The sequence below is a fragment of the Harmonia axyridis genome, chromosome X (assembly GCF_914767665.1).
Source record: "Harmonia axyridis chromosome X, icHarAxyr1.1, whole genome shotgun sequence".
Taxonomy (NCBI): domain Eukaryota; kingdom Metazoa; phylum Arthropoda; class Insecta; order Coleoptera; family Coccinellidae; genus Harmonia; species Harmonia axyridis.
The window spans coordinates 14,915,129-14,936,977 of NC_059508.1; the positions used below are offsets into that span (position 1 = coordinate 14,915,129).

General features: G+C 33.9%; 4 protein-coding genes across 14 annotated transcripts; 2 read left to right on the forward strand and 2 right to left on the reverse strand.

Moving 5' to 3' along the window:
• The first annotated feature begins 2,249 nt into the window (after positions 1-2,249).
• Positions 2,250-7,454, forward strand: LOC123685653 (VWFA and cache domain-containing protein 1). The gene is made up of 10 exons (XM_045625423.1): positions 2,250-2,733; positions 2,792-3,059; positions 3,115-3,363; positions 3,420-3,605; positions 3,663-3,854; positions 3,913-4,143; positions 4,198-4,347; positions 4,404-4,552; positions 4,662-4,860; positions 5,451-7,454. Exons 1-10 carry the CDS (start codon positions 2,542-2,544, stop codon positions 7,172-7,174), a joined length of 3,540 nt encoding a protein of 1,179 aa, XP_045481379.1. The 5' UTR covers positions 2,250-2,541; the 3' UTR covers positions 7,175-7,454.
• A 235-nt stretch (positions 7,455-7,689) lies between these two features.
• LOC123685656 (exostosin-1) lies at positions 7,690-11,042 on the reverse strand. The gene is made up of 2 exons (XM_045625435.1): positions 9,341-11,042; positions 7,690-9,113 (listed from the first exon to the last, which is right to left on the reverse strand). Exons 1-2 carry the CDS (start codon positions 10,544-10,546, stop codon positions 8,157-8,159), a joined length of 2,163 nt encoding a protein of 720 aa, XP_045481391.1. The 5' UTR covers positions 10,547-11,042; the 3' UTR covers positions 7,690-8,156.
• A 54-nt stretch (positions 11,043-11,096) lies between these two features.
• On the forward strand, positions 11,097-14,771 carry LOC123685658 (isocitrate dehydrogenase [NAD] subunit gamma, mitochondrial-like). 2 transcript variants are annotated; one of them, XM_045625440.1, is made up of 7 exons: positions 11,097-11,289; positions 11,348-11,413; positions 11,470-11,686; positions 11,962-12,518; positions 12,617-12,803; positions 12,887-12,965; positions 13,775-13,945. In XM_045625440.1, coding segments are annotated over exons 1-7 (1,164 nt in total). In that variant the 5' UTR covers positions 11,097-11,232; the 3' UTR covers positions 13,776-13,945. The 2 variants fall into 2 exon arrangements, with proteins under 2 accessions (XP_045481396.1, XP_045481395.1); XM_045625439.1 differs by lacking the exon at positions 13,775-13,945 and adding an exon at positions 14,537-14,771 and having other exon boundaries at positions 11,099-11,289.
• LOC123685654 (endoplasmic reticulum aminopeptidase 2-like) lies at positions 14,039-21,835 on the reverse strand. 10 transcript variants are annotated; one of them, XM_045625426.1, is made up of 16 exons: positions 21,130-21,832; positions 19,144-19,260; positions 18,892-19,059; positions 18,647-18,835; positions 18,232-18,517; positions 18,000-18,180; positions 17,707-17,932; positions 17,034-17,188; positions 16,726-16,974; positions 16,506-16,664; positions 16,215-16,449; positions 15,972-16,155; positions 15,659-15,880; positions 15,329-15,601; positions 14,928-15,150; positions 14,039-14,279 (listed from the first exon to the last, which is right to left on the reverse strand). In XM_045625426.1, exons 1-16 carry the CDS (start codon positions 21,224-21,226, stop codon positions 14,136-14,138), a joined length of 3,108 nt encoding a protein of 1,035 aa, XP_045481382.1. In that variant the 5' UTR covers positions 21,227-21,832; the 3' UTR covers positions 14,039-14,135. The 10 variants fall into 10 exon arrangements, with proteins under 10 accessions (XP_045481382.1, XP_045481390.1, XP_045481380.1 ...); XM_045625434.1 differs by lacking the exon at positions 21,130-21,832 and adding an exon at positions 20,598-21,092 and having other exon boundaries at positions 19,144-19,360; XM_045625424.1 differs by having other exon boundaries at positions 18,892-19,260; positions 21,130-21,835.
• Between the last annotated feature and the right edge of the window lie 14 nt (positions 21,836-21,849).

The window sequence follows — 21,849 nt, forward strand, 5'->3', positions numbered from 1 at the left end:
TTATTGGATCGTTTAAAGGATGAAATCGTTAAAAAACGGCCACATTTGAAGAAAAAAAGGTGCTTTTTCATGAAGACAATGCGCCGTGTCACAAATCAATGAAAACAATGGCAAAATTGCATAAATTGGGCTTCGAATTGCTTCTGCATCCACCGTATTCACCAGATCTGGCCCCCAGCAACTTTTTCCTGTTCTTAAACCTCAAAAGAATGCTCGCTGGAAAGAAATTCAGCAATGAAGAAGTAATCGCCGAAACTGAGGCCAATTTTGAAGCGAAACACAAATCGTACCACAAAAATGGTATCGAAAAGTTGGAAGATCGCTATAATCGCTGTATCGCACTCGAAGGCAATTATGTTGAATAATAAAATCGAATTTTGCCAAAAAAATGTGTTTACTATGGTAGACCGGGGACTTTTCAATTGGCCTGTTATGCTGAACGAAGAAAGTCAACAAAATATACTGGATGCTGGTTAACCATCACTAAACCAGGATTGAACAATTGTATAAAGCAAAAATCAAATGAAAAGTTAGAGTTGGGTTAGAAGATGTTTCACTGCGTAATGTATTAATTGGTGTTTCAGATAATAAATATTACTGCTTGTTGCACTCCATGCTTTTATTTAATTGAAAATTTTAAATATCAATGTTCAAATTAAAACAGAGTAATTTTTCAGAATCCATTCAATATAATATATTATTCTGTAAGACTTCTTGGATTTTTAATACTATCATCCACCTTATTGCGTCTTTGAAATCAATCGTTGGACAAAAAAATTCATGATCCTCATACACAGACCACAGACACAATACACAGACATTCGTATCAGGAACATATGATGAATGAGGAGGTATCCGGGTCGCAGATCTTCTCTATTCAACTTGTAACTGTAATTGTAATCCAGTCATATATAGGGTGTCCCATTTTAAAAACACCAACTTTCCTTTATATCTCTAAAACGATATCTAATTTCTAATTAAATGTGAACACCCTATAGATCACTTCATTACAATGATCCAATGAACACAAAATGAATTAAATCTCCAAATAGATCAAAAATATTTGGATATATGGTATCCCATTTTTGAAAAACCGATCACGGGATGCTTTTTGACAAATCTGCAGCTCTAAAACTTCGTAAAAAAATAAAGAACACCCTGTAACTCGACAACGAATCAAGATATCTATGATCTGCTTTCTGATATCTTATTATTTCGAAAAGAGTGATCGTGGATCCTCTAAGATTTTTTTTTCTGAATCTTATAGTTCTCGGGATGCTTCCAGCGAGCATCGAATTTGGACACCCTGTACATTCAAAATGCTATAACCCTGAAACTATTAGGAAAAGGAACTACGCTACATTACGATGGAGATATTCGATTTAAAATCCGTCTCTAAAATGGGAATATCTATTAAATTGTGGCCGTTAACTGAAACAAGTCGAAATTGCAGGTTATAAAATGCGGAGAGCCATTTGAACTCGGCAATTCAGTACAATGGGCCAGATTTCTGTCTTGTGTGTCAACAGGCATCCAAAGATCAAACAAAGGGCATTAATTTATTTAATGCCGAGTCCAGTTGGAATTACGGAACTTAATTTCCTCTATCATCGTAAAATCAGGTGATATCAGCGTATTCAGCTACTGTGTTCATGCCTCAGAATAATTACTTAGCCGTGAAATCGACACATCTCACTCTGGCATTACAGCATTAAATGGGCGTCTCCAAGTGCATCCAGTTTGATTTATTATTGTTTAATGTTTTTTGCGCTCTTGTTCCAGGGGAATTGCTGGCTATCATTCTCTGCCCAATGCCCAAATGTCTGTAATTTTCGCATTTTGAACCGAGAATGGTCTTGAATATATAGTTTCAAATCAAAATCAACTCTGTTCGTCCGTTTTTTTTTGTAACAGGCCTTACCTAAATATATAATCTAGATATCAATCACATCCTGAATTTACGTACACCCTGTTAAATGGCATTTATCGAAAAATTATTCTGATAATGAAATTCTAGAAAACCACAAAAATGTGCGATAGTATACCGAAAATGCAATATACAGAGTCTCCTATTCAAGTGACCATACACCCAAAGTATCTTTTAATGCATGCTTGCGCCATCTCGAGCATAGCACTGTTACTTAACAACACATGGGGAACAATGCGCTCTCTATCGTTACAACTAAGAAGTAGCAAATTTTTCGTCCTGGGCATGTTTTAAGATTCCTTTACCCAAAATAAAATAAATCTAATACCGTGAAAACAGAAAAAACGTGTTGTTTGTTTTGGTTTCTTGTTTCTAGTTCTACAACCTGCACTCGGCTCCCATGAATATTTAACGATAAACAGTAACAGTTACTTTCCAATTTCTCAATTTTTACATCACATCATGTTATTAGTTGCTCAAATAACTTTCTTTCATCTGAAATTCCGATAGAAGATTTGAGAGATTTATGTATCACACTTCAGAGTAATATGAAAAATCAAATGAAGAAGGGTGAAAAATTATTATGAAAATGAGGTGGAAAGAATCGAACAAACATGATTTCGTACTGGTTTTTCGTAAAGAGAGTGCTATTTGTAGCATTTTTCTGTTATGGTGTTGTGGAGTCTGTGAGTTCAAATCAAACGGTTGTGAATGAAACTAATGCCATCCTCAGAGTAGCTATTGAAAATTTTCAAAATCAATTTGAAATATTCAAAAATGAAGAATTACAGACATCTCTTATCAATGTAAGAAAACTATACATTAAAATACAATTCCTTCATCTTGAATATCTTCATGTTTCAGAACTTATATGGAACTCTCAATTTCCCCAACAAATATTTGGATCCAGGAGCTGAATTGGAGAATTTATCAGAAAAACTAAAGGTTAATATTGACATTATCAACACTGTTCTTGAAAGAGCTAGAAGTAGTTTTAAAACTCATAATTCTACAATTATTGCCAACTATAAGCAATCCGTTATTGTGCCTTGTGAAGATGAAACAAATGAAGATTTATCAGAGATAACTGACTCTAAAATAAATGATCTCTCTGAAAATTCAGTTTATGAAAGTAAGTTCAAGTATAGCTCTGACTTGAGATGTTTCATTTTAACTTTGTTTTTTAGTTTTACGTATTTTATATTATGATCTATGGGGACTAAAAAATGCTTTGAAGAAAGTTCATTTTCTGTCTCTGGCAAGTACATCATTTTCTGAAAATGCAGAAATTATTGACAATTTCTGTCAGATCGATCATTCCAGATTATGGAAATCTTATATGTCACACAATGAATACAAAACAAGGAGAGTTATTCTTTTGATCGACCATGGAAATTCACCTGATGACAATGTTTTATTGTTGAGTAAACTTTTTGGTAATTATACTGATTAATACTGTTGGAATAAAACAAATTATTTCATAAATTTTCAGCTAAACAGATGATATCTGTCCTGGACGAAAATGATAAATTTACAGTTATTGCAATAGCTTCAAAGTGGTCTTCTCTCACTGTATCGGAATCTTGCGGTAATCAGCATTTACCTTCAATCCTGGCAGCTACAGATAATAACAAGGAATTGACTTACAACTTCATTGATATGTTGAGTAGTAAAAGTGGTATGATCTCAAGTTATTGAATATGTTCAACTCAATGAACATAATTATTATTTTTAGAAATAACCAACCATAACATAGGTATAAAAACTGCTATGAAAATGGCAAGATTATTTTATGCTGGTGATGAAACAGTTATGTTGGTCTACATAAGCCCAGGCACAGAATTTTCAATGACGGAAGCAATGGATATCATAACTATGAGTGATTTATCGTCTCCTCTTATTATCAACACTTGTTCAGTATCTTCAGGTAATATAATTAGCAATATTACAAAACAGATTTTAGTTTAAATTTTTTCCATTTTCAGGAACTTTACCTGATATCCATGACATGAATATACTTTCAAACATTATGAATAACTTTTTCATAGAAAAAAATGTAAACAAAAACCAGCTGATTTCGAGAGGTCACTTGGCTTTCATAAATGATCAGTCTTCTATAGGACCCACTGTTGCCAGATTTTATGAAATGTACAATAGCAGACTTTATCGAACAACCACTAAAGTGTCTCTTCCAACATGGGATGCAGTTTCTCAAGGTGAAAGCACATATACATAATGTTGGTAAAACAACTAAATCCTTTATTTTTCAGAATTAACATTAACATTCAGCATTGGTTTTCCAATAGGAAATAGATTTGTTGTTCTTGGAGTGGATTTCTATTTTTCTGAATTTTTGAGGGACGTTATTTATTTAAGTAACTATAGACAAAATATTAGTGCAATACTCATGGATACCACAGGCAAGTTGTGAAGTATTAAACTGATTTTACTATGATAACGTTGATTGGGTTTATAGGAATGGTACTTGTTCATCCTTCCATACCTTCGAAAAGAATGGGGAAACCAATAAAATTGGCTCACATATCCAAATATTTACCTCAAGGATTTAACAAAAATATGTTTTTTGAAATATCAGAAGGCATATTTTTTTCAGAAGTAACATCGGTATGTATCAAACTGTTCGTTCATTAATTAACACGGAATTATTGTATCAAATATATGATTTGTTTTAAGGATCATCTAATTTAGTAATATATTTTTTATTGCATTTCAGAAAACCTATATCTGGAAAAATATTGATAACGTTTATGTGATATGTGCAGTTGTCAGCAATTTCAAAACGGATGTTTCGATGGTTCCATCTAAACTCAATTGGTTGCCAAGTTTAGCAAACAGCCAACTTGTATCACAACTTGCAGATCTTGCAAATAGCAATTCTGTATGTAAAAATCTAGGCCAGATGGCAAACATGGGTAAGTCATCCTATTTGATCTATCTGCCCTCTTTTGATTAGTTGTCTTTGCACACTCTGGGTATGGTCCATATGTTTCAGGTAACCTGCTTCGTATTTACGTACCGTTTGACACTTGTCAATGGTCCGCTAAATTTTTCATTGACAGAATTTTGGAGGTTATAAATGGTATATCTCTTTTAATTTGTGAATAACTAATAGTTATTAATGGCTCTGAAGGGTATTTGTTTCATAATTAAAATTATAAAGTTTTTGAGTGTTAGATGTCATAGAAAATATTCATAAACAATAATCTGAAAATTGAAATGTCAACTCCCAACCGGAGTGGGCGTGGTTACCGAACCTAACCTGAATAAAAGTACAGTTGCTCTGGTGACAGATAGCTCACCGAAGTTTGAGGAAATTGTCACCGGTTTTTGAGGAAATTGACATATACGGACCACCAACTCACTAACCATAGTAACCGAGGTGATATACGGACCATACCCTATACATATATATATATACAAGTATACTAAAGCTTGATTTCACGTCATTGCTTTTCTAATTTTTGTTTATTTATATCATTGACATTCCAATTACTGTTTCCAGAATCACCATCGCTGTATCTTAGCCAGAGCTGTTTTCACCATTCACCAAGAATAAACAACGGATCTTTAAATCTAATACCATATTTTCAACATGGAAATTTATTGACCAAACATGAAGGATTACAAGATGGTATACGAGATGAATTAGCTGATTTAGTACAATTAACAGATACCTTGAAGAACAAACACTTCAACAGTGTAAATGCCGATTATGTGATCCGGAGATACGTAGCGACTAAGAGTGGTATTCTTCAAATATTTCCAGGGACATTCTTAGCACCAAATTTTGAACCATCAAAAAGATTATGGTTCCTCCGAGCTACCGAGTTGGTTGGTAGAATTGTGGTTAGTCCGCCATATCTAGATTCTGGAGGTGCTGGCTACATAGTTACAGTTTCCTATGCCACTCCCTTTTTTGTATTAGGTATTGATCTTACCTATGGTTATATTTTGAAAAAAAATTTAGAAGACAATTTGGATTGTACGAACAATACGTGTTTCTTAGTTGATGATAGAGGCTATCTTGTATCCCATCCAGACATAATTACATCCCTGGAAAATGAAAATGAACCAGTAGAACAACTTCATATAGTCCACAAAGAATCTTCAGTAGCGAATGATCTTCTAAACCATGAACAATTTGTGCAGAAACTAGCTTGTAACGATTATTCAGCAGGTACCATTCAAAGGTATTATCAACTAAATCTGAGTTTTCCCGGAATTTTAACTGGTTTTGTTCTTGGAGAATCATGTATTTCATACTCGATTGGTTCTATAGAAGGTACCAACCTATTTTTAGGTGTTGTTAAGGCTGCTTGTCCCATTACTAGGACTTTTTGTCCTTGTAGTGTTGTCGATAGGATCTGTTTGAACTGTGGCAACATGGAGAAACAGGAGTGTGAATGTCCTTGCGAATGTCAAATACGCAGAAGCAGTTGTAGCATCTACACATCTCATGATGATTATAAAATGTGCGATACAGTGCTAGCGGGATTTTCTGCCGAACCTGTTTTTGAGAACCTTGAAGATGTTCCTCAGTGCCCTAGTTCGAATTGTGAAACCAAAACCACTTACCTTTCTTGCTTGGGTGTCAAAGGTTGTGAATGGTGCAAGAAAGATACATATGGATTTTCTTTAGACACCCCTTTTTGTACTAGCTTGTCCTTGTGTTTCAATGGGGTTCTAGGAGGACCAAGCCCTTACAAAGATGCTAATGTAGGAAAGACAAATATACTATCTTCCATTAAGAGCACCAACTTTGTTTTGTGTTTAATTGTTGTGCTTGGAGTTGTGTTATTTTTAATTTTTATTTGTTTACGTTCATATAACAATGTGCCCCGAAGCTCAAGAGTGTATTTATCGGCTAGGCAAGATCATCTCCATATGAACGATTTAAATATAAATGATAATTTCGTTGAACAAGGTAATCACAATGACAAATTACTCATCGAAGAGAAAAAAAGGACTCCAATTTCCCCATATTGTGTTCAATCAAGCTATTTTAGACCAACTACTGCAGCAGATTCAGATCATGGTTATTCAACCATGACTCCTCACGATGAGTCAGAGCAGTTATCATTAGCCCCTATGGAAATTGATTCCTTAGAAGAAGATATGGCTTCGGACAGAACTACCCCTCCTATCAAGGTACCCCTGTCAAAAATACCGCATAAGAATCGTATTGTTGTTCCAGTTACTGTACATCGACATGTTGATGCCACTTAATCAATTGTGTTCAATCAACTAATGTTTTTTATAACTTATTGTGAATTGTGCATTATAAATATGTGTGTTTGGGGAAATAATCTTCACCGCCATTTTATATTTTTATAATATTGTGACTGAAATATTTATTGCTTCTTCATTCAAACTAATTGCATAAATTTTTTATTGTTATTTTATACTTTATATAAACTGATTGTAGGAGCAATTAATGAACTTTTAATTTTTCAAAACCCAGTACAAAATTATTTTTTATTTTTATGAATAAATTCTTTGTATCGTACTTTTGGTTTTTTTTTTTTAATTTTTAAAATACATATTTTAGACACACCTACAAAATCATCTGAGATTCACTCATCAAAGTCTAATAATAATGACTTGTTTATTAGTAATTGACATTCGATCCGCTTCAGGTAATGGATAACTGAAAGTAGCAACAAAATTTGAAATAATTAATTATAAGCTTACTAAAAAAATTATTTTAATGAAAATCGGTACATAAATTATAAATTTTTGGTGATATAATTCATATTGACTTTTTAATTTACATATATATATATATAATAAATATAACCATTTACATCAGACTTCTCACATTGACTATTTTACAAAATGACTCATTCGTAATTCAATTTTTAAATAATCGTGACATATCTAAGATAAAATGTGATCAAAATTATAGGAAGAACAGGTAAAAATTATTGGATTTGCAATCAGTTAACATCATTATAAAAAAATCAAAAATAAATGTTTATATAAACAAAACTATCTACAATATATTACAAGAAAATTTGTAAAACTAAAAATTCTTTTCAAAATAATCTTCTGATTATACAAATTACAATAAAACAGAAGAAAACGTCACGATACAAAAATTATAATAAAATTCTATTCTCAACAAAATTTTGGAACTGAAATCAGGAAAAAATCATCAACAACATGATATGAAAAGTACAAACAGTATAAAAATTCTTCGATCTATCAATTAATTTCCTACTAACTCAATGCGTCTATATTTTTTTCGTTTGTTAGATACTGGATCTTTGAATAGAACAGGATCTAACCTTAAGTTAGAACGTAACAAAGGCATATAACCAAAGACCGCAGCAAAAGTATTTAGACAAGTCTGTCTCTGTACAAAATGATCTGGATCGTTCCATGGAGAACGACTTCCAGAAATAGGTTGCTCTTTATATTGCTTACGTTGTGTAACTTTAATTGGAGGGCGTCGAGTAATATGACTCACCAAAAAGTTCATTAAAATATCTTCACAATTTTGACTTTGCTCAACAGTTTTATGAAGTAAAGGACTTAACCATTCTGTATATAAAACGTTATAATATCTATGATAAAAAGCTGCACCTGTTAACACTATCGAGTAATCATTAGTCCACTTGGATGTGTATCCCCACGTTGCTTTAGAATCATCCCAATAATGTGATCTAGCAGGATAGCCTACAATACGATCGGGAAATCTTTGCCATACCACGAAGGCAAAATCAATTTCATCTGTAGTAAGTATGGAATCTTCATCTAGAGATAAAACCGCAGCTGTTTTTATCTCAGAGAATGGCCTGAAGCGTTGGGAAATGCTATCGTCTGCTGATGCTTGCACTATATGAAATGATACATTCGATGGCATAACAGGCCACCTATAACGACTAGGAGTCCGTTTTTCACTAGCCCAAACTATGACTATATTTGATATGTAACGACTTTTTGCTACATTAGTCACTAAACGATGTAATGACATTGAAGGCATGGGAGCTGAACTCATTTGGCAGTATATTACAGCAGTGAACAAAGCATCTTCTACAAATGCTGATGATGGATAGTCCTCATGAACATCAGAAAATGTTGGAAGGGTGAGTAGAGCTCCCGGTAAATTATTCCAAACTGATCCGTCTCTCACCGACTGTTCTGGAAGCCTCTCTCTGATTATCTGAGAATAGAGATATTCAAAATTAATTTGTTACAAACAATCCATCTTAACAAAACTAGCAGCTTTTCACCAAATTATGATTTATATGTATGTATAAACAGAAGTAGAAAATAGAAGATGAATAAGAAAGTTTCTATACATAATTCAACATATCAACAAATTGTTTCATTCAAGTTACTTTAATTAGAATAATAAATAATTACGTGAGTACCAGTTTGCTAACTCACCTCCAAAGTAGTATAAACAATTTTTTCAATGGATGAAAAATATTTTTCCCAAATGATTTGACTTTGCTGTCTCAGCTTCAATATTCTATCAGAAGTCACTGAGCGTATTACAGAAGGTACTTGAAGTAAAAGCCGTTCGTCCGCCCAAATGGCAGCTTGACTCCAATCAATAACTTCATCGAAGGGTAGAGCCCAGTCATTTGAAAGCAAGACAGGTATACATCCTGCTTGAAGAGCTTCTAGAAAGCGATAGGAACCTAATCTCCTACCACGAGGCACCAAACAAAATGTGGAATTATGTAAAAGAATATTATAGTCATATTTATCATAATCCTTGTTATCTTGATCGCACCTTTCATCTTTCATATCACGCCAACTTTTTCCATGTCTACATGTTGTGACCATAATCATATCCCTAGCATTATGTAAATGATGCAGAGAATTTCTTGTATCAGATCCTATACCGTGGACATACCTTTTACCCTTGAAAGCTAGAAGGTAACTTTTCTGTAGTGGAAAGGTGTTAGAAACTACTGAACCAGGTTGTCCACCTTTTTCAGGGTGTCCTTTGTGGAATAGAGGAAAATTGACGTCAAAACCTGTCCGTACATGACTCTTAGACATACTAGCTTTGGCTAATATAGCCAAACCATAGTCAAAATCTAGATTATGTTCAGTATAATTAGGCCATGTTCCTGAGTATAAATTAAAAATAACGTGGTTCAGCCCATTGTTCCAATGAGGTAATCGATGCAACCTAGCTTGGAGATTCCTAGCGTAATCTGAACTTAGTCTGTCTCGATCCAATGTATCCATACTAAGTACAAATAAACATGCGTCCTTTGGATCAGCAGTATAATAACGAGATTCTGTAATCACGTTTAATAGCTTCAGATAGGAACTGCTGGGCGTAGTACCTTCTTCCATGGGGTACACATACACCTTCAATGAACGCTGGCATCGGCTAAAATCAAAACATGTTTCCATTCTACATAGTTCAGCACTATTCGAGTTTATTCTTCCTTTTAATCTAGCAGCTCCGACGCTTCCAGTTAGACCTTGCAAACTATTTAAGTCTACAAAAATGTCCAACTTTTCTAATGGAAAGACATTGCTACTTTTCAATCTGTATCCTCCAAAGTAGCAATATGCCAGGAAAGCACATGATAAAAAAACCAGAAGAAGGTACCTCTTTTTGGCTTGCATTCTTAAATTTTAATTATTATATTATGTTCATTATAAAACGTCCTTGTTTTAACACTAAGACATGATGATGATGTTTTGAGGTAAAAACGGTATTTTAGATCCATTATAATTATTTATAAAATCAGCTCATTGTTAATTCGAAGGTTTATTAATTTAAAACCTACGAATTTTACCACAGATGTGTATTTTTTTCAACAAAATACAATAATTTACAATAAATAAAATTATTGACATAACAGAAACTTGACACATAACAGATGACGGAATTTTTGAGGTTACTCATTGTGTAATTTGGCCAATCCAAAAATCTAAACGCTCGCTGGATAGATGCTCCATAACCAACCTACCAAAAGAGTACTGTGAGAGCTATGGATTGATTTAGGTTTCTTCAGCCTAATATTTAATTTGTATTGATCATTTCTGAACAGTATAATTCATGAAAGAAACGAATTAGTTAAGAAAGAAAATACTAATGAGATTAATACCGAATTAGGGAAGGATGTCCACTGATTAGATTTTGTCACAGAGAAGAGAAACACTTATCTATTCTGTGCCAAAGCCATAGATGCTAATAACCTTTCTTTTATGGTAGCAGCAGAATCCTAGGTAGTTGGTCTATATTTGTTTGTCTCAGAATTCTCTTTTATTAAGTTCCAAAAATATAGCACAATCACTTTACACCAATAATGGCTTTTCGAATACTACACAGGCAAAATAACTTAATCAAAAGTCTAATATGCAGGGTAAATTACGAGTTATATAACTTAGTAGAAATTGAATATTCAATTAATATTTTTGCAGAATCAATCTTCAGCGCCTTTGTCTGCATTCGAAATTCAGCACAAAACTCCAGTCATTAGAAAACAGGTTAGTGTAACCATTATTTGTTACCTAAGTTTCTTTGATAATAATTTATTTGGTAGACACCAATACCAGTAGCATTATATGGAGGAAGGAATGCTGTGACCATGCTTCCTGGAGGAGGCATTGGCCCTGAACTTATGTCTTATGTGAGAGAAGTATTCAAATGTGCTGGAGCTCCAGTAGATTTTGAAGTTATTGATATTGATCCTACTGAGGAAACCAAGCAGTTTGAATATGCACTCACATCAATCAAAAGGAATGGGGTGGCTATCAAAGGTAATGTGAATATTATATACATTTTTGCTTCCATTCTGACAAATTTTAAATTCCATTCTTATCATTGATATATCAGCACTATTTGAAATCAACTGTGTTTTTATTTATGTACATGGCCTTTGAAATACTGGAGTTCACCATGATTCTACCATCTTTGTATGTCACAGAAAAATGTCCATGCTTTTATATAATTGAAGTGAGGCAATTATGAATTCAAGTTCATAAATAAGTAAATATTTCTTGAATGATATTTATGGAGATGCATTATTTCCTAGGTAACATAGAGACTAAAAGTGAGACCACAGGTGTACTCTCTAGAAATGTAGCCATAAGAAATGAATTGGATCTCTATATCAATGTGGTTCACTGCAAATCTTTTCCTGGGGTACCAGCACGCCAGAGCAATGTTGATGTTATGATCATCAGACAAAACACTGAAGGAGAGTATGCCATGTTGGAACATGAGAGTGTTCATGGTGTAGTTGAGAGTATGAAAGTTGTAACAGAATCTAATTCTGAAAGAGTTGCTAGATATGCATTTGAGTTTGCTAAAAGACATGGCAGAAAGAAGGTTACCACCATTCACAAAGCAAATATCATGAAGATTTCTGATGGTCTCTTCTTGGACACTGCTAAAAGAGTAGCTCTTGAATATCCTGAAATTGAGCACAATGATATGATCATTGATAATTGTTGTATGCAATTGGTATCTAGTCCACAACAATTTGATGTTATGATGATGACAAACCTGTATGGAAGTGTTGTATCTAATGTTGCTTGTGGCTTGATTGGAGGAGCAGGCTTGTTATCTGGAAGAAATTATGGTGATCATGTAAGTCTGTATACTACTCTCATTATTTTTCTACTTCAGAAATGATCCTTATTTGGCTTATTAGCTGTATGGTTATTGATGAATATTCTTGATTTTAGTATGCAATCTTTGAACCTGGTACCAGGAATACAGGAACAGCTATTGCTGGAAAAAATATTGCTAATCCAATTGCAATGTTGAGTGCTTCCGTTGATATGCTGGAACATTTAGGACATCAACTTCATGCTGATCTGATTCGAGGTGCTATGAGCAAAACAATATCTGAAGACAGAATACACACTCCTGGTAATTTTTATATACTTGTATACTTTGAAAATTCGTTTTTCATTCTTTGAATTTTTTTAATGAGAAATGTTTTTATTTTTCAGATTTGGGTGGAACTGCTAAAAGTACTGATGTTGTTCAAAGAATCATTGACCACATCTACAAGTCTGACATCAGACCTTGGTATAAAAGATAGTTTTGTTTCTTGTTTGGCTACTAATTTTCTTATGGGATGATTGTGCTGAAAACTTTGGTCTTACTAATTTCCACTAAGAAATGTTGAAGTTGATCCCTACAGTTTTCTTATCAAAGTACCTGAGAGATTAATTTTAATATAAGACTGATTACTCTTTCTCTTTTACGTATTTATAAAATGTTTTGCCTTAGTTTTAATTGGATGATTGTAGAATACGTTTAAAAAATTAGTTTTTGAATTTAGTAGTTATTCTAAATAATTCTAGATACATAATACATTCCATTTTTTACATTTCAACAAGAATACTCTATTGATCTCATTTTAATTTATCTTAATTTAAAAATTTTTCGATATTTATGTAGTTTTTAAAATTATTGTTCTTCAGCTTCAACTATTTCTGAAATCATTTAATGCTTTTTTTCATTCCATTGTTCATTATGCTTGTGTGAGAAGAAACAACTCTTTTTATTTTAAGTGGCGTCTATATGTGCAAGTTGCATTTTTCATTAAAAAATTATAGAATTACTAGTCATTTTGACAGAAGCAACAGAAATATGCAAATGGACATATAAACGCATTTTTACCATGATCAAGTTCCTATTTTTTTTATTCATAATTATTTGTTTCTTCCAGTAACATTGTTGGCGAATTAATTTGTTTCCCACTATTGCTTTTAACGTTCTCATTCTGTTTTGTTTGCTTGTGCATTAATCTCTGTGCTTTACTGCAATTTTTAAGTATGAGTGTAGAGCTTGGAAATTTTCACCTATTTATTTATTTATCTTTTTTCTTTCAGAATTCAGTTTGAGTTTTGATGGGAATAAAGTGTATATAAGTCCATAATAATCTTTCTCTAAGTATTATTTCTTGATAATTTATAGATATTTTGTTAAGGGTTCAATTTGCTCTCTTTATAATGGAACAGCGTCGTTTGTAACATACTGTTGAAATAAAATTTTTCGCCAAACAGGGATTTCATTCAATCTCAAGGTGACCTGTCTTTCACTTCTGCATGTAACATTTTTCAAGTGGGATGACTAAAAAAATCATTTATCCAGAAAAGGGCACGTTTATTATATACATATATAAAAATAGACAAGTAACATGGAGAGATGATAAGGTGAAAATAATAAGTTACATCATTAAATTAATTCATCCTATTTTAAATAATTCCTCAACCATCTATAGATATCTGCGTCATTGTTTCTGACCCAATTAACATTGAGTTTAATAGTTTCTATACTCTGTTCCAGTGCTCTTGTTGCCGAACCCACATTCATTCCATTGAAGTATGTTGTTACCTGAAAAATAAATAATTAAAATTTCCGTAATGACCTATCATAAAAATTAATCTGTTTTGGTTAAATTTGAGCCTTTAACATTTCCATTAACAAAACTAATTTCAAATGTCTTCCTTACGAAATTAGACTATGTTAAATTTCACTAAAAGAATCAAGATTTGGAAAGAAAGATGCCCCCCAAATATCCTAGCGAATGCCAATCCTTTGCTTGGTTTTTTAATGTTTTGCGTCGAATTATCTTATGTGTTGTTTTTTAGCATTTAAATGAAGCTTTGGAACTTCAATTTTGACCGATACCTCTACTGCTCTCTTCGATGAGAATGATTTAACTAGGATAGATCTCCAGACAACAAGCTGCAACCTTCTGCGGGTTCTAGGAGAGCCAAGATAAAAACAATTTAAGATCTCACAGAAGATGCAAATCTCTACTCAACATATATAAATGCTTTTAAGATATGATTTACACTTAAATTAAAATATATTTATAACTTATACAGCCTTTTTCTTGAATCATATAGAACTTTTTTTAGTTCGTTGACTCTTTCACCAATTAGTAGAATTAAGTTTTGTTTACTAGAAAGAAAAAACTAGTGGAATAATAGACAAATTTGAAATATTAAAGTTGATAGAAAGGAACGAATTGCTCACCTCTGACAAGTCATATGGAGTTGACAAATGAGTAGTAACCGCTGAAATGAGGCTTCCTATCATGAAGGTAGCATTACCAAATGTGGAATTCATTGTTGGCCAATATGCTTTAAGGTGTCTCCAAGCAAGAAGTCTTCCTTCAGGATTGGAGGCAACAACAGCTAAAACTGTCTTCATATCTTGTACTTTCACCATATTCCTGTCCAGAGAGAACAGTAGATATCTGAAAATAAGATATAGGTTGCACTTAGCAATTGTTGAATGCTTTCATAGCCAGACTGTTCAACAGATTAAAAAAAAATACAGGTCTAAGAGGTGTTTATGGATCTTAGTTCTATTCCTTCCGGGTCTAGAAAGCTCGGAATTTTCTAACTGTTGAAATTTCGATCAAATACACATACCTTTGTAAAATCCAAGGATCCGAAGCCACTCCTAAAGCTTTGAGCATAAGTCTCCTTTCACTTGGTATGTTAGTAGAGTTATAAACGTTCCAACAATGCTGCCATTCTGCAGATCCTCCATATTTGACCCCGGCTGAGTAAACGACTTCTTTAAAATCTGGATGAATAGAATGGTTACCTTCCATCCATTTATGAAATTCCGTTCTCGCTCTTGATACAGTATCGTTCAAACCGTACATTACTGCAGTGGCAAGAATGTTCGAACGCATCAATCTGTAAACATTAAATAATATAGGTTGAACGTTTCTATATTTATTATTTTATTTTTACTTGTCCAAATGAGATCCTCCTGTTTTCCATCCCACATGTTCTACTATCGGTGTTAAAAGTTTCCTCATGTGCTGAAGGAAGAGCTTGTATGATAATCCTTCTGACAACCTTCTACTCCATGCGTGAAAGTGTTCTATTGCTGTTGCCCAAGGAACATAATGCCTTTCGTGGACTAAATAAGATGATAACTCCAACGGAACACTAGCATTCAATAATCCAGCTCTGAAAAACATCTTTAGATGTAAGTATATTATCCTTACATGGGCATAGCATGTTGGTATTAGTGTAAAATTAGCGTATCTTGGTATGTTACCTGCATAAAGTGAATGCATCATCTATCAAATTGGCTCTATCTGCTGGATTCAACAGAGTATGATTAGTTTTCAGAACCTTTATCAGCTCTTGCCACATTGATTCTTCGTACATCACTCTGTAAAAGCCTGTCTGATTAACGTTTGCTTTTAACCATCTTATATTAGGACTCAGTTCGAATCGAGCTGAAAAAAAATGAAATCGGTGAGTATACATTCGAATTTTAGAATATTCCGGTACTGACCATCCGACATATTCATCCAAACCATGTTTGTCAACTCTGGTTCCATGTCTGTGTAGTAAGTTAAGGGAACATACCATTTATAATCATATTTTGATTTTGGTAAAGAGCGGATTGTATGGTTTGTGCTTTCAGTTGTTAAGAGAAATCTTTCTTGTACTGCTAATGTTTCGTTACCTTCCCTGATTAGCGTTATCAAAGGAAATCCCATTTGGTTGGTCCAAGTGTCCATGATGTTCTGAAATGAATAGAGTTGTAATTTGTTACAATTATAGGAATTGTGTTTCATTTCACCTTCACTTCTAGAGATTGATTGGTATTTTTGCTGAAGACATTCCAAAAATCTTTGGTCTCTGCTGTTTTGAACTTGTAGATATTCAAATAATCGTTAAGACTACTTTGTAAAATATCCATTTGTAGAAAATTCCCCAACATATGTAAAATTGATGCTCCCTGAAAAAAATCCATTAATAGATCTACATTCGTTATTGATTCAAGTGGCTAGGTGTCTTACCTTACTATAAGAAATTGTATCAAAAATAGCTTTAATTTCGGAAGGATCATCAACCGGAACAGATATGGGATGACTGCTAGAGAGAGCATCTTGTGCAAGAGCAGGCTGTGTTTTATCCAGAATGAACTGATCTAACATCTCCCATTCGGGAAACAGACTATCGACCCCAAGATATTCCAAAAAGCTAGCAAATCCTTCGTTCAGCCACAAATCATTCCACCATTTCATAGTAACCAAGTTTCCAAACCACTAAAAGATATAGAATTGGTGATATCCAAGATTCTTTTTCAGCAAATATGTATATTTACCTGATGCGCTAGTTCGTGAGCGATCACAACGGCTATCCATTGATGTGCAGATGTTGATGTTTCTATAGAGTCATATAAAATGGCAGTTTCTCTGAATGTGATCAAACCCCAATTTTCCATTGCCCCAGTTGCAAAGTCTGGTATAGCAGCAAAATCTGAAATTGATGAATTATTTTTAGAGTACATCAACAAGTGACCCTTGTTGGGAATTGTTACTCGAGACTTCAAGCTCAAAACCAACTGTTGAATATAGTAATATCCTTTAAAGAAGCAACGACAAGATGTGTCATCAAGAAACTTGAATTCCCAATGAAGCTGACAAAAATAGTACACTCATATCTAGCAAACAGGAAGTTCAGAGTCGGCATACAAAAGGACAAGTCGATAACAAGGAATTTTAAATCAGGAGTACCACAAGGATCTATAATAGGACCCTTACTATCTAAAATTTTCATTTAAGATATCCCTGCAGGAACGAAGAGTAAGATATCCCAGTTCGTAAACAACACTGCGATCTACTTTTCTAACCGCCAAAGAGTGATGGGATAACTTTAGAACTTTATGTTATTTTGAACAACACAAAAAGCACTATCCTTTGACAAAAGTTACAATGTCTCAAGACTTCGTGGAAATAATGATGAATATATTAATTCTCGTATGTTTATTTTCTTACCTTGTTTGGGTAGAGGATATGGTATGCCAAAGAAATCTTCGAAAAAGTCCATCATGTGAGTAGCAGTACTCAATGCAAAAGAGGCTTGTGAAATATAAGGCGGGGGCGTGTAAACAGATACAGATACCCCCTTTCTTGTAGTGTTACTGATATGGTCGTAGTCACATATGATGAAAGCCACTAAATATGTACTCATTTCGACTGATTCTTGAAAGTCATCTTGTAGCTAAAATCGCAAATTTCAGATGTTATAACCTTTGTAAATTTATACATTAGAGGATACTAATACGTACTAATCCTTTTCCAACGTAAAAGCCAGCTTCTTCTGTATCTCGAATGGGCATATTGAACAGGGCAATATGGTGCCTGTCTCTCAATATTGTCATCCTGAATCTTGCTTTGAAATGTGGCTCGTCAAAACAAGGAAATGCTGCCCTAGCATAAGTTGGCTCGAAGTGAGTAGTAGCAAGATATCTGAAATAATCTGATTCGAAGAAATTCAAGATGATATTGGACAATTCTCACCTTCTTTCCCCTTCGTTGGACATGTAACTTGATATATAAAAACCTTCAAATTCAGTACTTAATTTAGAGTTGTATCTAAAGAATAAAGTATAATTATGCCTCTTTTTGAATTTTTCTCTAATTTCAAGGTACAATTGTTGAGCTCCAGTGTATTCTAACATTCTTGTAACAGTCAAGTTATGCCCTTTTCTGTCTTGGACCATATATTTTGTTATAGTTAAATTTTGACTATTTAATACTATAAAATTAGTATCTTTCTCCACATAAATCTCTATAGTTATATGTCCTGGAAAATTAAAAATAATTATTTATTTTCTATTCTCCTTCTACCAAACGTAGAGTCAATAGAAATTGTTTTATTTATTTATTATTGTATTTTTTGCAGTGGCGTCTCGTGAGTGATGTTGTTATTTACCATGTACTTCCAAAGTGGTTAGATTTGGATGGATCGTAATGTTATAACGGAAAGGTTTGACGTTGGTAGGAAGACGGATATTGTTCCATGGAAAGATTTGACCATTGGTAGCCCTTGGCACGAATATCTTAGTCACGTTCCACTCTTCACCCACAAAATTCTGGGGTTTCTCTCCTGCACAGGTGCAATCTGAGGGCATAAAAAGAAAGTTAGACAAATTGTCGAGTAGCCAAAGCTGAATATACCACTTTGTGGTCCTGTGAAAGCGATGATGACGGCGATGGTGAACAGAAGGGCAAACACCACAGTGGCGATGCACAGGGCCCTGTTGTGGGAGCATGAAGCCACGCCATTCTTCTCATACAAGCTCTTTTTGATAACACCATCCGGACTATCACTTCTCGCAACAGCTCCTGAATCACAGGGGTTATTTATGAGCAGAGGGGATGACTGTGAGTGAGATATGGAATGGGTGATTTTGGAGCTAACTATGGTACCTGTAAGAAATGCGACATCGTCAACATCTTGATCGCTCATCACTCCCCTCCTCCAGACTACCGCCTCGACGCTGTTTCCACCAGTTACAACGGAAAATTTCACCAACTGGTCCCTAGCTATGACACCCTCCACAGTTAGTACACTTCGCGCGCAAAATGATTTTTAAGGGCCATTCTCTGGAACTTTCAATTATGCCGCATTTTCTTCTCTTTAGTTCTGTCGACAGTAAGAACGTCAGTGGCGTAGTCAATTTGCGTACCATAATTTCTTATACAGGAATGTGGCCCAATAGGATTCAACAACATTTCGCAAATAGTAGCAATAGTAAATTTGCTATTGTTATATTATTAAAGAAATAGCAGAACACCAAAAGATAGTTACGATCTTATATTTCTGTTTTCTTATTATTTCCAAAAAAGAGATCTTTTTTTTCTCTAAGTCTTATAGTTTTCGAGAATTTGGGACCCCCTGTACATGTACACTCTTAAAGGTGACTATGTTGGCGAAAAAGGTCTTATATTCAAGAAAAAATGTATTTTTACTGGTTAGGCCCGCGACTTTTGAGTGAAGTGTTAAAAGCTTAATTTTTGGAAAACTTCGTTTGACTATTTTGCAAGATTTCTAAATGTCAATTGTATCGGATAGGTATATTTTCAATAACTGAGAAATTTGAGAAAGTGAAATATTAAGTTCACCTCCCGAAGTTTCTTATTTTTGAATTTTCAATAAAGAATTTCACATTAACTTGAATTTTCTGTTACTCAAAAAAATCTAATTTTTTGGCTAGATAACACGTCGAGAACACGGAAAAAAAAAACATATAAAACTGTTGAATGCTTTCTTCACATCCAAACAGGTACAAAATCTCAAATCACCGAAGAAAAATTTTTTCAATATGTAAGTTTATGTTTGAACCTTTAGAATTACCTATTATGTATAAATTCTACCATTCTTGTTGTCTAGGATATATCTTATTCGGTCACTTTTCCTGTATAATTCAATTACTCAACATTTTCAGAACAAACTTTGACTCTAGGTAACTGGCTAATCAAAAAAATATGCGTTACATCTACATTTAATATCTACGCCACTGAGTAGTATCTGCAGATAAAGTTTTTGTGAATAGACCTGCATTTGTGTTAGGTTACTATTTGTAAGTATATTCTTGAGGAATTTTTAGTTTTTTCAAATTAGTTGAGATGCTTTAGGTAGTAAATCACAATTAGGTAGTATAATTATTAGTGAAGTGCAAAATTTTGAATTGAAGTAGAAAATATTGAGTATCGTACGTTGTATTGTTGTAATTTCATCAGTGTTTTTAAATTTTTATTGTCCGAAAGAGTGTAAAGGCAATAATGCAGTAATTGTACTTGTATTTTTTTGAGAATTGTATTTTAGTTTTGAACATAAATCTGCAGATACTGGATAACGCTAATCTAATATTACAACTCACCCAAATGATAAGGTCTTGGAAATAAGATTTTCACTGAATATTGAAAAGTGAGCCTTGATAAATTTCAGATTCAGAAGGTTGCAGAGAATCACCCATCAACAAAACAATACACTCCGCTCAAAAATTTGGACCACAACACCTAACGCCAAATTTAGTGAATGATTTTGAACATATTCAATTATATTAACCTTGTTGCGTGCTCTTCATCGAAGTTCGAGTTTCAATTTGTACTTTAATATCACTTTCTGTGCCTATGGCATTTGAAAAAAAGGAACAACCAAAACGAAACTATATCAAGCAGGCTTTAGTTTAGCCGCAACCCTTGATAATGATCATCTTAGGTGATTTAGGTGCGCTTGCGTGAAGGTTAAAAAAAAAACTATGAGCGCTAGCGCGAAAATTCTAACCACGTGCGTTCGTCAAAGGAAGGTACATGCAAATAAATCGTGACAAGGTGCAATTAAAATGTTGGAATTTCGGTTGTCCAAATCTAAGAAGCGTAACTACAACTGCTAAGGGTCGTTTTACGTACCTTGGTCGGTGCCTCTCACATTCCCGTTTTGAGTCTGCCTCAATCTTCCAAGAGGCTCTAACCGGATGCAATCGGCTTTCGATGAATCTTGAGGCATCCTATATCCTCTTTGAGTCCTTAGGTTCTACATAGCAACTGATCTAGCTTCAAATTACGAAAATGTAAATAACTAGCTAAAATTCTAATCTACCAGGTCTAAATTTTTGTCGTCAACAAGCCCAATTGAAAAAGCATGCGAGCCATGTGACTTGTACCTGTTGACAATTTATCGGTGTTTTAATCAAGAACGATTCAATAGCACACTTTCAACTCAACAACAAGGAACGTTTTGTTTTGAATTTTGAAGCGCACTAGACCACCCTATTCAAAAACTGCACTGGCATCCCGTTTGGGGCAGTTGTATTGATTTTCCATTGAACATATCTAACTGCATCTCACCCCCTATTCTGCACCCCTCAGAGCCCATCATAGGGATTTGCCAATATAAATTTTTCACAAGAGGGATAATGAAACACCCTACTCTCTACACGTGAAACACTATCGATTTGAACTTGGACGCAAGCGCATATGCTGCTGATGCGTTGAGCGTGACTTTGTGAACAGCTGAGTTGCATTAGCATGCCTGGAAAAGGGGTGAGGGAGATGTGCAACGAGAAATCGATGAAATTCATGAAAATTTTCATCATCTTGGGTTGCATCCATTTCTCGAAAATCATGCGA